Genomic DNA, 12,379 nt, shown 5'->3' with positions numbered 1-12,379 from the left:
CACAAAATTACACGTGCCTAGTTTAAGAATTCTCAGGTCTGTTAAAAACTCATAGTTTTACATGGACCATTTAAAACTAAGAATATAAGAGTCACACAACATGACACCACCATTTGTTATTATCACTGCTAACATAGAAGACTTAACAATTGAAGATTTTAGCTCTTTAATAACATGTTCATCAATAAAGCTATGGATACTTCCACTGTCAATTAGAATAATCAACTCATTTCCTTAGCAACTTCCTCTAATTTTGATAGTGTTGTGAGCATAACTATCAACCAATGCATTTAGTGACATACCAAACTTCTAAATCTTATTATTCTTTATTATACTATCATTGTTGTTATCTATCTCAATATCCAAAAAATATTTACCTTCATCCTTATTACCTTCAATCAGTTGCAATCTTTTAGTAGTACATTGATATCCAGGTACAAATTTATCTCCACACTTAAAACACTACCCTAATATACGCCTTTATTCATACAAGGTTCTAGAAGTATTTTTCTATCACTGACTTTCATTCTTATATTGATTAAAAGGTTTAACTGGAAGATTATCTACTGGCTTCTCCATGTGAATTGGAGAGCTAATTCTAGGCACAAAATTGTTTTTTCTTGCTGAGCATTGTTTGATTCTTTCTACCAGTTAACTTGCTCAAAAGCTGTTATTAATGTCATTGGTTTGAGTATCTTCAGCATATATTTAATATCTTTCTTTAATCCATTAACAAAACTAGAAATATAGTAAGTTCAGACGGTGAAAAATTCACAGCATGCATCAAAAATTTTAATTCCTCAAATTTCCCTATATATTCATCCACACTGCCTTTATGCACCAGTTTGTTGAATTCTTCAACTATATCATCTTTACTGCCAAACCTATTGCACAATTTACTATGCTTTCCTACCACATATATAACTCTCAAACCAAATCTTTACCTTTCCCTCGAGTAAAGTGATCTTTACCCAATATTATATAGGAATCAAGTTGATCTTGAAAAACTTCATGCATTTCGCATTTCGCCTTGAAATAAGAAATCTTATTGGTACTAGGTATCAAACAAAAATAACAAAAATATAGTAAATAAAAATAAGTAGTAAATAGAAATGGATAAATAAATAGTGGGTTCCATCGTTTCTATGGTTATTTCTTAAACGGCGAGGTCCTCTCTATACACCGGAGCCCCTTACTTGATCGAATCAATGCTATTGTTAACTTGTACAGTTTACACTTTTTGGCTCTACCCATGAATTCCCCAGTAGTAGGTCTTTCACAACGAGATCCGTTTTTACAGTAACGGTATTTAATTTCCTCAAGTTATTTCTCTGTAATGGTGATAGATTAATCCTTGAAAGAGATGGATTATATCATGTCCTGTGATGTTTTTGATTATTAGTTTGACCTTTCACATTGCTTTTGAATCCTTGCGATGCTCATTCTTGATTGATGTGAATTCCAATCTCTTTTCCCATTGTTGGAGTGTTCAAAATTCATTTAGAGTTGGCTCCAATTTCTCTCCCTGCCATTTGAGTAGCAAGAAACAACCTGAACTGATTTGATAATGCTTCAATCTACAGATTAATCTGATTGGCTCTCTTGCTTTGTTCCACCCATTGTTCCTACCACTTGCTTTGCAGATCAGCCATTGATTCTTGAATTTCCCGATGAAGGCCTTGTAACCTTTCCTCCAACCTTCTGCAATGTTATTCAACAATTTTCACCTTATTGTTTTCTACCATTTTGAGTCAAGATTTACTTCAAGCCCAGGATAGGCTTTGATACCAATTGTTAAGCTAATAGCTTAACAAGGAGAGAATTGAGAGGAAGAATGAAAGAATAGAACAGAGAAGAAAGAAGAAATGCACTGAATTCTTATTCCTTGAGAGTAACGAAATCCATCTTACATCCTTTATACAATTCAAGTTCAACAAGTAACTTGACTAACTAACTCTGCTGTCTTCTAACTAATTCTCAACTAACTACTAATAGTGCTTAACTACTTTTAACAATATGAATCACGTGGAATTTTGCTCTGCAATCCATTTAGCAGCTGTTTCAGTAGTTGCTGTTGCTACTGTCTTTCTTCTTTACTAACACGTGCATTCCTTGATTATAACATGTGCAGAATGTAACATAAATGATTGTGATGCAATGCAAATTGATCGACCAATAATTAGACAAAAATATTGATGTTCGATTTGGAAGCATGAAAACTATTTCTTCCCTACCATAAAAAATTTGAGATAATAGCACGGTGATTTATACAGTGTACAGGCTACATGATTCCCAATGGACAGCAACATTCCTATACTAATCATATCATATATTCTTACCAACGTGGACCATGAGAGCAAAACTGCAGTAATCAGATCATGAACCATCAAAGTTACACCTTCAAGAGTAAAATCATGAAAGTTTGCAGGGCCATTATCAGGAACCGGGAAACATATACCGTCCTTTTGATACTATCTTACCACCCACACCCATGGCACACTCATCGGCTTGTGGATGCCTGTGAAGCTTCTTTGACTTGATCATTCCATTCAGAAATACACTTTCCAGTTTCTGGTTACTCGAGACATTCTAACCACTGATTCGACCTTCCTCTAATTACAGAGAAATTGGAGTCTGTTCCTTCTCTTTTGCCAACTTTGCTTGAATTAGTTTATCCAAGATAGGAGGCTCTAAAGGAATTGGATCAAGACAACGTTCCGAAGCACCAACAATCACCTGCTCCATAAAGAAATCAATGCATGCCATTTATTGTTAGAAAGTTTCAAAGTTAACCACAGATATCATAAACTCTGAACTCAAGAACTACAAGTAAAGGAAAGGAATCCAGCCCCCATCGATCTTTCCGATATCTACAACACATTTTCATATAATAGAACAACAAACAAACATGAACTCCCATAGAAGATTTCCAGGATTAAACTTCAAATTTTTTAGTCAAGTTATTCCTTGATTTACCTCATCAAGCAAAAAGTCAATGGCAGCTTCGTCTTCAACAATTTCCTTAAGAGAAGCCCTTAGGAACTGAATATCCAACTGAATTTGCTGGAATCCACTCCGGTTGAAAGTCTGGAGTCGAACAAATTCTAGTAAACTCTTAAGACAAAGTTTTACTACAGTAGTAACAACAGATTCCTGCAAATCAAGCAGAACCGGTCCACGTTACTTCATAGTCCGTACCAGCAATTCCTCCCTTAATAAAGTTGAGCAAGTATAGTTTCATACCTGTGTATATTCAGTTTTTGTAAAAATCTCAACTTTTTGCTTGAACAATTTTGCCAGGTGGGTTTCAAGAAGTTGACTCCTGGCCCTATGAGTGTTTGACCGAATCATTTTGTCCTCTCGTAATGGATTGCTGCGAGAGGAAGCAGTGCTTCCATTGCTTTCAGAGCGACGATGCTTGCGGAGTACTCCATGAGGTAATATCTGCTTTGCCTCTGTTCTTTTTGCTTCCAACTAGTCAGGACAAAATAAAAGTAAGTCCTCAATATTTCTTTTTTTCCAATAAATAGGCGTGGGTCCACACACCACAAATCTACAAGTTGTCACGATTGTCATTGTAGGAAAGTCAAATTAAATAAATTTGGCATCCTAATATACCCCCTAAATATCAACAAGATAATAACCCCAAAAAATCAATGAAGCAACAAACCTCTTGAAGGAATAAATCAACAAACATATGAACTTCTCTAGGTTCCTTGTGCTGTAAAAATAAAGAAAAATTAGAGTCAGATATCAAACTAATTCACATCAAAATAATCTTCTAATTTCACGTGTCATACTAACCTTGACCCAATTTGGAGCTGTAAACCTCTTCCTCAGGAGAACCAATATTTTTTGAGTTATCATGTTTATATACTGAAAAACAGTAGCAAAATAGCAAATTGTTAGTTGGAACAGCTAGTAGAAGTGATGTGTGGATGACAAACGTTACTCAAATTAATTAATTCTGCATTGCATTTTCTGAATCAATCTGAGAGAGCAAATGATATCATAATAGCAAAATGGTTAATGAGTTTCTATGGCACCCATGTGGAGATAATTGCCTTTTTTTTGTAGGGGGTGTTGGGAAGGGGGAAAAGAAGGGAAGAAAGCAGATTTTCTATTTTCATGAGGAATGGGGTTTTTATTTTTGAGAGATCATGGCTCTGCTTCGATCCCATCTTTCTGTTGCATGATTGGGCAAAATTCAAAACCGGAAAGATTCAGTCCCTGATGCTGTGATGGGACCAGTTGTGAGCAAGGGGAAAGTTTTCAGCTATCCTCCAACAGACAGGTGTTTTGGGAGCGGGTAGTGTGGAGTATAACTATGTAGTAAATAAATTTATAGGAATTTTTAAAGCAATGAAGTAGTGATAGTGCCATGAAAATCCAAAATTCACCACACCACCATGAAATTTTTTTGAACCATCACATAAAATAGACACTTAGACATTGCTTCAAGAATTAAAAGATCTGAATAGAGACTTTAGTTCATACATGCTGTAGAAGTATTTCACCATCTGAATGAAAGGTTCGACAAATTTCACCAGGAACAAGTGCTGGCCCATTTTCAGAAGCAAGACCACCACCACCAGAGAAATAAGCAGCTATTTCCTGGCAATCAGGACATTCAACTTAAAGGTAAGCCCAGAGACTATAGAATTCTAAATTATGATGTTGTACCCGTTAAAAGGAAAATGAAATGAAACTGTGAGTGGCTCCTTGCCTCAGTAATTCTAGGGATGGCAGTTTGTTCAATAAAGACAGACAGTTGAGCCAGCACAAGGACAAGGCCTGGAATCACTTTCTCAACCTGCATACCCTCTGTGGAATTTTCATCTTGACTGGCAGATTTATTTTTCCCTGAAATCAAGAGGAGCCGATCATGAAGTGCCCTGAAGAAATCTTGAAATCCTTCTCGAACCCACACAATAATCAAGTTGCTCAGTTGAAGCCCTCCTAAGTTTTCCTCAAGAAGTTGGCGGAAGTCCTGGAATGAATGAGCCAAGATATTCAAAAAAGCTAGGTGAGGATGTCATGTAGATGACAGATAATGTGCCTGTTGGTGACAGAAATATCGAAATAGAAGAATTGAGGAAACACGCGCACACAAATCATTAGAGAAAAAATAGAATGGAAAGCAAGGCTGTAATATCATCGCCATATATTTGTTAAAAAAAACACCAAATAGCAAGCACAGAGAAAGTGATAGAAACAGAGTCTAGTTAAATTTTCAAGGAACATAATAGATATTTCAGCAGGATTTGTAAATATATATATAGCTTTGGTACAGAGGAAAGGTAAGACTTCAGTTATTCCTGGAAGTACTAATGTCTTAATGGCTATTTATTACCAGTAACACATTCACGCTCCCTTGAAGAACTGCAGTTTTTCCTGCCTCAAGGAAAACCACCAAAAGATGCTCTTTTGCTTCCTCCTTTGGTTTGATATGGACATTGGTTAGGGAATCTGCCAGTTCAAACGGAATTTGAGTAAGACTGTTAAGGCTATCTAAAAATCAATAACAATTACGAATTTTCTGAGCTTTTTGGTCAACAAATTTGTGTCCTTTGTAAAGTCATTGGGTGGTGTAAGGTTACAGCCTTATGGGTTCCCACCACTCCAGTATCCTTCATAACCTACGAGACATTCTCAAAAGGTGGACAATTGTATTGACAAGCAAAAGAACCTATCCAACCAAGTTTTATTTTGTTCATGGTTTATAACCACAGAAGTAGAACTTTATTGAAAATGTAACAATACCTGAGATATCATGAAGAAGGTGAGAAAATGTGCTTTTTATATATTGTTTGACAGCCACCTGGGAAGCCTGTGACAATGTAGGATTTTTTTAGTTACAAAGTCCCATAAACAAACAAAATTATTTTTCTCATTCCAGACCAGCGAGAGAAGGAAAATGCAGGTAGGGATTATTATTGAATCAAAGCACAACTGATATTAAAGGACAACCTTCAAAGAACAATCAGGGAGAAGAGCCTCACGCAACACTTTATCCATCAGGTGAACATCTTTCCATATAATTCCTGTATTTGGTAAAGCATTTCAAGAAATCAGATGCAAAGCTTCCAAACAAGAAAGAATCAGCACATGATATTTAATTAACCAAAAGTCATCCATAGGAAAACTGGAGGGAATTCAGAGTAAGGACAGTAAGGAACAAAGAATGTTGAATTGATTTGATGGGTGATGAAATTATTAAAGGAATCAAGCATTTCTTCACCATGATAGTTTTATGATGACACATGCTAACTGCATAAAATTTATACAACAAGGGGAAGTTTCCAGACTCATAGCATCTAACATAACAGGTTTCATTACATGGAAAGATAGCTTACTTTTTAGAAACAAAAGGAAGAAAACTTGCTTTTGCAGGTATAGGATGAGTAAAAAACTTCAGTTTCCCACTATCTTTAGGATGGTGAAGAGACCATTTTACAGACCAAACTAAAGACAGCAAAAACAAATTGCAAGAATGGCTAAAGCAAGCTGGAGGAGCCTCAGAAAACCAAGCAGCTCGATGAGTAAAGGGAACACTGAGGAAGTGCATCACAATTGCAGAGCACTAGGAATAGAAACAACTTAAAAACTCAAGTCCACATGGCTATCTGGCAGTCAAGGAAGTTTTTGATGTTGTGGTTTCTCCCAACAAAACACCTGACATGGCCCCTAAAGCAGAATGGTGAATTTGGTTGCATTCATGTTATAATTACAGCAATTGATGCTGGAGAACAATGCAATCCCAGTAAACAAACTTTCACTTCTCAATGTGTATTTCAACACTCAATCAGTGATCAATCAAGTATTTTAATTTTTTCAATGGAATGTTTCAACTCTCAATTTTTTTCTTTGCAGTTAAGAATTTGAACTCTCAATTTGGTTTACATCAAGTACCAAATTACATCTACTTTTTTTCTACATATTACGCACATATATTGGCAAGTATTTTATTAGTTATCCCTGGTTCTGGAAGTGTTAAGTCACGCCATCACTTAATGACCAAATTATTTTATTTTTAACAAACATCCAATTTAGTATTGATTGTCACAAATTGGAGAGTTGAGATATGTTATTGAAAAAAATAACAATTGAAATACTTGGTTGAAAAAATCAAGAAAGTCCATGTACTTGAAGTGCATTTTCTGGCAAATGATGCATGGTCATAGAGAACTTGATGAAAAAACCATTCGGTAAATTTTTAAAAAATCAAATGAAAATCTTGACTGGTCGGGGAAACGAACATTATATTGCCGTCTAGATTGTGTCGTACGTCATAGCTAAGTTCTAACCTTGCAAGAAGGGGTGCCAAAGAACAAAATAGTTCAATCATGGTTATTGTTTAAGGCCAAAAAAAAAAAAAAAACCCTTTCAATTACACATATTTCTAAAGCAACTTAAATAAAGGACATGAAGAAGAAGAAAACCCTTGAACTCGAGCATAAAGATGCCCCAAACGCATGCTAGCGTGTGTATAGAGAAGTGACATCGTAGAGGAATGACAAACTCAGCAATAAAAATTTAAATTAAAAAGGTAGACAATTTAGAGTAGAATTTGTAGTCCAAAACATGATTTCCAAGAGAAGCAGTGTTGAGAGATCCGTAGTACTTACGAAGAGCACCCAGAAAATTAGCAATTGGAATCCACTCCTTTATGTAACCCGCAGTAATCTCAAAGTGCCTAAAGAAATTGCCAATCATATTACATGAGGAGTCATGTGTGTTTTAAATTCATGCTGTCCAAAAATTGAAAAATAAATAAATATAAAAGCTGTTGTAACCAATTCAATGCCCTTACTTGGCAATCAAGTCTTGAGAAAGTTTAATCAGTTGCTTTTCTGAATCAGGAAAAATTACTTGATAAGCTCGAACAGCTTCAGCAAACTCACAAACTAAAGCCTAAGATCACGCTCAGGATAAAGTTTGTATTAGTATGAGAACTGATTTCCAACAGATATAAAGCTGGTACGTGTTGCACTTACATCATGCGCGGAACCAGGAACTGACTCGGTATTGTTTCCTTGTTCTGAAGGGTTGTTAGATTCTACCAATACATTGGCTATGTCTTCATGCTTGAGCTGAAGGCCTTCAAGAGATTGCTCTAGCTTTTCAAATAGTTTTGCTTTTAAGTTGTCCATCTGCTAAGACAAAGGGCCATTCGTCATCATATGCACACTGGTCTCTCCAACAAAAACATAATAAGAGACACACAATACACATGCCAGGCCAAATAAGTAAAATTTAGCATCTATCAGCAAGAACCAAATGGAGCCTACAACTCATTAGTCAAAAGAAATTAAGAAAAAAATATAAAAAAGAACTGCATCCTCATTAACATGCTAGCCAACCAACAAACAATCTGAAGTGATACATTGAGCGCTATACAAACCGGAAAATTCAACTTCTTAAGAAGTACTGCGGCCTCAGCCCTTGCTTGTATGGATTCAGAATCCAAGAATAGCTTTCCCTGAAAAGCAGATGAAACAACAAGAATTCCACATCAGAAAAAAAAAAACCTTAACTTTTATAGCACATATCAATAGAAGTCAAGCCTCGGAATTAGGATTTCATTCTTTCAGAAAATCTCTTACCTTAATTTGGAAATCTTAAAGACTATGCCCAAAGATATAAGAAGTCTTAAAGATTTATGACACGGTGAAAAAACTTTGTCAGAGGCTTATACTGGAGATTCCCAACCTCAAAGCCTCATGTAAAGAAATCTCAATTTTTTGCAATACTAACGCTATTCATGTTGTATGGTTTGATATGTGGTATCCAAGTACAGAGCACCGTCCAAACATAAGGAGCATCAACTGAATTCAAATTACAAGTAAACAGCTTGCAATCTAAATGGCCAAAGAAAATGCTGGAAAAATAAGAGACGAAGACACCATCCATGGCTCCCCCGTCCATATGTTTAATTGGGAAAGAAGAATATACCTGCAAATTTTTTGTAATAGTGGCCATAGCTTCTTCAGATGCTTGCTTACAATCCTGGAATGATGAGTCCCCATAGGCCTGGTACACCCAAAAAAAAAAAAACTTAAATTTGAAAGTAAAATATGTAATAGAAACAAAAAGACAATTCCCAGAAAAAATCAAGAAAAATAAAAGCTTGAACCCACCATCGAAGGACAAGGTATAAAACGACTAACCTTAAAAATTGGCATTGCTCCAATGTAGATCTTGACTGCATCAGCATATGTCTCTGATTTAATACACTTCCCGAGTCTAGCAGGTAGATCATATATGAACTGCTCTATTCCAGAGAGGAAGAAATTCGTATGACTAGTATAATGCCAAAAACTGAAGTTTTAATTATGTAGAATAAGCGGATCCCATTCAATCCATTAAAAACTTGACTAAAATTATCAAAAAAAAAAATTGAACTACAAGACCCAACGTTAACTAAAAAAATCCATTGCAGCCTTCATTATAGAGACTCTTATGAAACAAAAATGTTGATACATGTGATCATTACTGTCAAGTAAAAACTGGCAAGAGACTAGCATGCAACATGCTCAAAGTTCAACAGCGTAAATAGGTGCACATCACATACAAGTCAACTAGCGAGGTCAAAAACAAAAGTGACTATACAACATCGACGTTATACAGTTCCAATTCAGCATACTTGGCAAGGAACATTCTCTAATCTTCATAAAATACAATTCAATGTTAGTTGAAAATTTTCTCAAAAGTCACCTGCAAGCATGATGTTATCAGTATATAAATATGAATCGTGCAAGAAACGATGGTTTTTGAATACCTGAATTTTTCGAAGAAGGTTGTGTGTGCGATGCAATTTCTCTATATGTTCTCTCTTTTCGAAAAGAGAAGTGTTCACACCATCACTTCTTGATTGTACCGATGTTATCTGCAATGAATTGGTACATTTTGTGATGGTTATAACACTTGGGCACCGGCATTTACATATGTGCAATTCAAAGGACATGTTTAACAAGGGAATATGAGAAATTTGGCACATGCCTTGCCAAGAAGCTGCTCCATACTTGCTTCCATGCCCACAATATTACTTTTCATCCTGTAGGACGAGAGAAGAAAAAAAAAATCAAAATTGCACTGAAAGGAATTGTTAGCAAAGTCAAATTGTGAGTGGGAAGGGATACCTTTTAATTGTGTCGGTGGCGCTAATAAACTTGTTGTAATTTTCATAAACTAGCATTTGCAAATCGGTGTCTAGATTTTTTATCTCAGCTGCCATTTCAACATGCCTCTGTAGAAGCCCTTCCAAATTTGATTTTTGCACCTGAATTCAAGTTATAAATTCATGAATTAATCAGGAAAAAAACAACAATAAATGATCAATTTAAAAAGCAGGCGTACCAGGAGATTCATGTACTGTTCGGCGTCGAAGGAGGTGGTGTTAATGGCATCTAAAGACGCAAATTTGAAAGAATTGCTAGTATTAGAAACTGAAGGGTCTGGAGAATAGAAGCTTGATAACAAATCTCTCGTTCTCTTTGCCTTATCATCGAACGGCATATCGTCTTCCCCCATTTCGTGAACTATAGTTTCGTTTCGTTCCGATTTCACAGATTCGATTGGTGAAGCTTAGATTTTTATTGGAAATCAATCGATTCTAGGTCCAAGATAATGGCGATGGGTTTGATAATTTGGTTGAGGAGAAGTTCCAGTGAAGTAAGTTTCGCTGCTTTTACCATGAACGTCTGACGAGGTGCATGGCCGCATGGGCACGGCCTACAGAGAGGCAGCACCAGTCTACAAGCTCGTTCCATTATGGCCCAATACTATGCACTCAAAGCCCAGCATCATGTAAACGTTTAGTTTAGTATAATGTTAGTTTGTTTTTTATTTAACCATAAAGAAAAAACTGTTTGGTTATTTTAAGAGTTTAGTATTGTGGTATAGATGTTTTTTTTTAATTAAAAATATATTATAATAAATTATTTTTAAACATTATTTTTATATTAGTATATCAAAATCATTTAAAAATATTTAAAAAAATCAATTTGATATTTTTTCATGTAAAAATCACTTGAGACTACTACAATGAGAAATGAGCATTTAAGTTATGTTTATTTTTTGATATAAACAAGAAAAATAACAAAGTTCAGGAAGATGTATACAATGTATGTGACTTGTCATATATATTGCTAGTGACTCTCTTTAATTGTTAAATGACATTGGATGATAAAAAAAAAAAGAGATAAAGTAAAAGATCTTGAAAGTATACCGAAACTCTAATGAAAACATTATTAGTACTGTCAGAAAATTACCTCTAAATTATTGTTATATTTTATTAATGAGAATTATTCTAAACTGAAATAAATATATTTATCTAATTTTTTTAAAAAAAATTACTCAAGTCGAATCAAGAATTTTTAGTATTTTTATAAAAATACTTTTTAACTGGCTCAAATCTGTTTTGATGACTGTTTAGGCCTTACATGGACTTTGAAAACATGTTTTGGATCCAAACCATGGTTATGGGCCAATTTTTAAGCCCATGCCCAACGCCCTTGTGGGCGTGGTGTTCAAGCCTAGTGCCCGAGCCTAGGTGTTAGGCCTACGCCTAGCACCCTTATGGGCTCATGCACCAGGCCCAGACCTAAGTGCCAAGCACATACCCAGCGGATCATGGGCTCCAACCTCATGCTCAAGCTCAAGCATGTTGATGGTTGTTCTTAGGCTCAATGCACATCATAGCTTATTTTAAGCATGATTTCTTGCATAAACCCAATATTTTTCTCCTTAAAAGGTTTTTTTTGTCAAATCTTGATCTTTTTTATCTGAATCGTACTAGATATGCACCTTTAGGTACACAGAAATCTCCCACGACTTACCACTTTTCTATCTCATTGATACACATATAAGAAATATTTGTTTTTTATTAATGTTCATGTCAATAATATCTACCCCGTTAATACATAAACAAGGAATATTTATCTTTTTTTAATACACGTATAGAAGATATTTAACTGTCATTAATATTACAATAGTAAAATAACCTTATTATATATTCATTGGTATGTAATATATATAATTACATTCATCATTCTAAAAAGTTAGCATGGTGGTTAAAGATATCAGATCTTAATTGAAACCTAAAGTAACATGAAAATATTTTTAGTAAAAAAAACAAAAAAACTAATCTGCATGTGGTCAAACATAGGATAATATTTGCAACGAATCCAAGCTCTTAATCATTTCCTTTTTGAGTGTTATCTCTGGGCGCAGTACAGTAAAATACAGATAAATTCTTATAGTTTCCATTTAAAGTTTTAAAAATCACTAATATCTATCCTCATTATTGATTCAAGTTTTGTATGGAAAAAAAATATCAATAGCAATTCATTAACTACTTAAATAATCCTCGTCCGTT

At 34.9% G+C, this 12,379-nt stretch overlaps 1 protein-coding gene across 2 annotated transcripts; it reads right to left on the bottom strand.

The window, feature by feature from the left end:
* Positions 1 to 2,179: 2,179 nt before the first annotated feature.
* Positions 2,180 to 10,729, bottom strand: LOC7495217 (vacuolar protein sorting-associated protein 51 homolog). 2 transcript variants are annotated; one of them, XM_024585406.2, is made up of 20 exons: positions 10,360 to 10,729; positions 10,143 to 10,282; positions 10,003 to 10,057; positions 9,782 to 9,889; positions 9,171 to 9,269; positions 8,956 to 9,033; positions 8,405 to 8,482; positions 7,998 to 8,156; positions 7,814 to 7,914; positions 7,629 to 7,696; positions 5,971 to 6,044; positions 5,764 to 5,830; positions 5,354 to 5,469; positions 4,727 to 4,990; positions 4,498 to 4,614; positions 3,805 to 3,876; positions 3,671 to 3,721; positions 3,244 to 3,474; positions 2,977 to 3,153; positions 2,180 to 2,736 (listed from the first exon to the last, which is right to left on the bottom strand). In XM_024585406.2, the coding sequence occupies exons 1-20, from the start codon at positions 10,531 to 10,533 to the stop codon at positions 2,617 to 2,619; spliced, it is 2,349 nt and encodes a 782-aa protein (XP_024441174.2). In that variant the 5' UTR covers positions 10,534 to 10,729; the 3' UTR covers positions 2,180 to 2,616. The 2 variants fall into 2 exon arrangements, with proteins under 2 accessions (XP_024441174.2, XP_002320299.3); XM_002320263.4 differs by having other exon boundaries at positions 7,998 to 8,153; positions 10,360 to 10,728.
* Between the last annotated feature and the right edge of the window lie 1,650 nt (positions 10,730 to 12,379).

Source organism: Populus trichocarpa, chromosome 14 (genome assembly GCF_000002775.5).
Source record: "Populus trichocarpa isolate Nisqually-1 chromosome 14, P.trichocarpa_v4.1, whole genome shotgun sequence".
Taxonomy (NCBI): domain Eukaryota; kingdom Viridiplantae; phylum Streptophyta; class Magnoliopsida; order Malpighiales; family Salicaceae; genus Populus; species Populus trichocarpa.
This window is presented reverse-complemented; position numbering and strand designations above follow the sequence as displayed.

Excerpts from the sequence above, each read along its gene's own strand:
- LOC7495217 (XM_024585406.2), bottom strand. The coding sequence starts at position 10,533 with ATGGGGGAAGACGATATGCCGTTCGATGATAAGGCAAAGAGAACGAGA. Across the intron at positions 3,722-3,804 it reads CAGCTCCAAATTGGGTCAAG|CACAAGGAACCTAGAGAAGT; the intron begins GTTAGTATGACA and ends TTATTTTTACAG. Across the intron at positions 3,154-3,243 it reads CAAAAACTGAATATACACAG|GAATCTGTTGTTACTACTGT; the intron begins GTATGAAACTAT and ends CTTGATTTGCAG.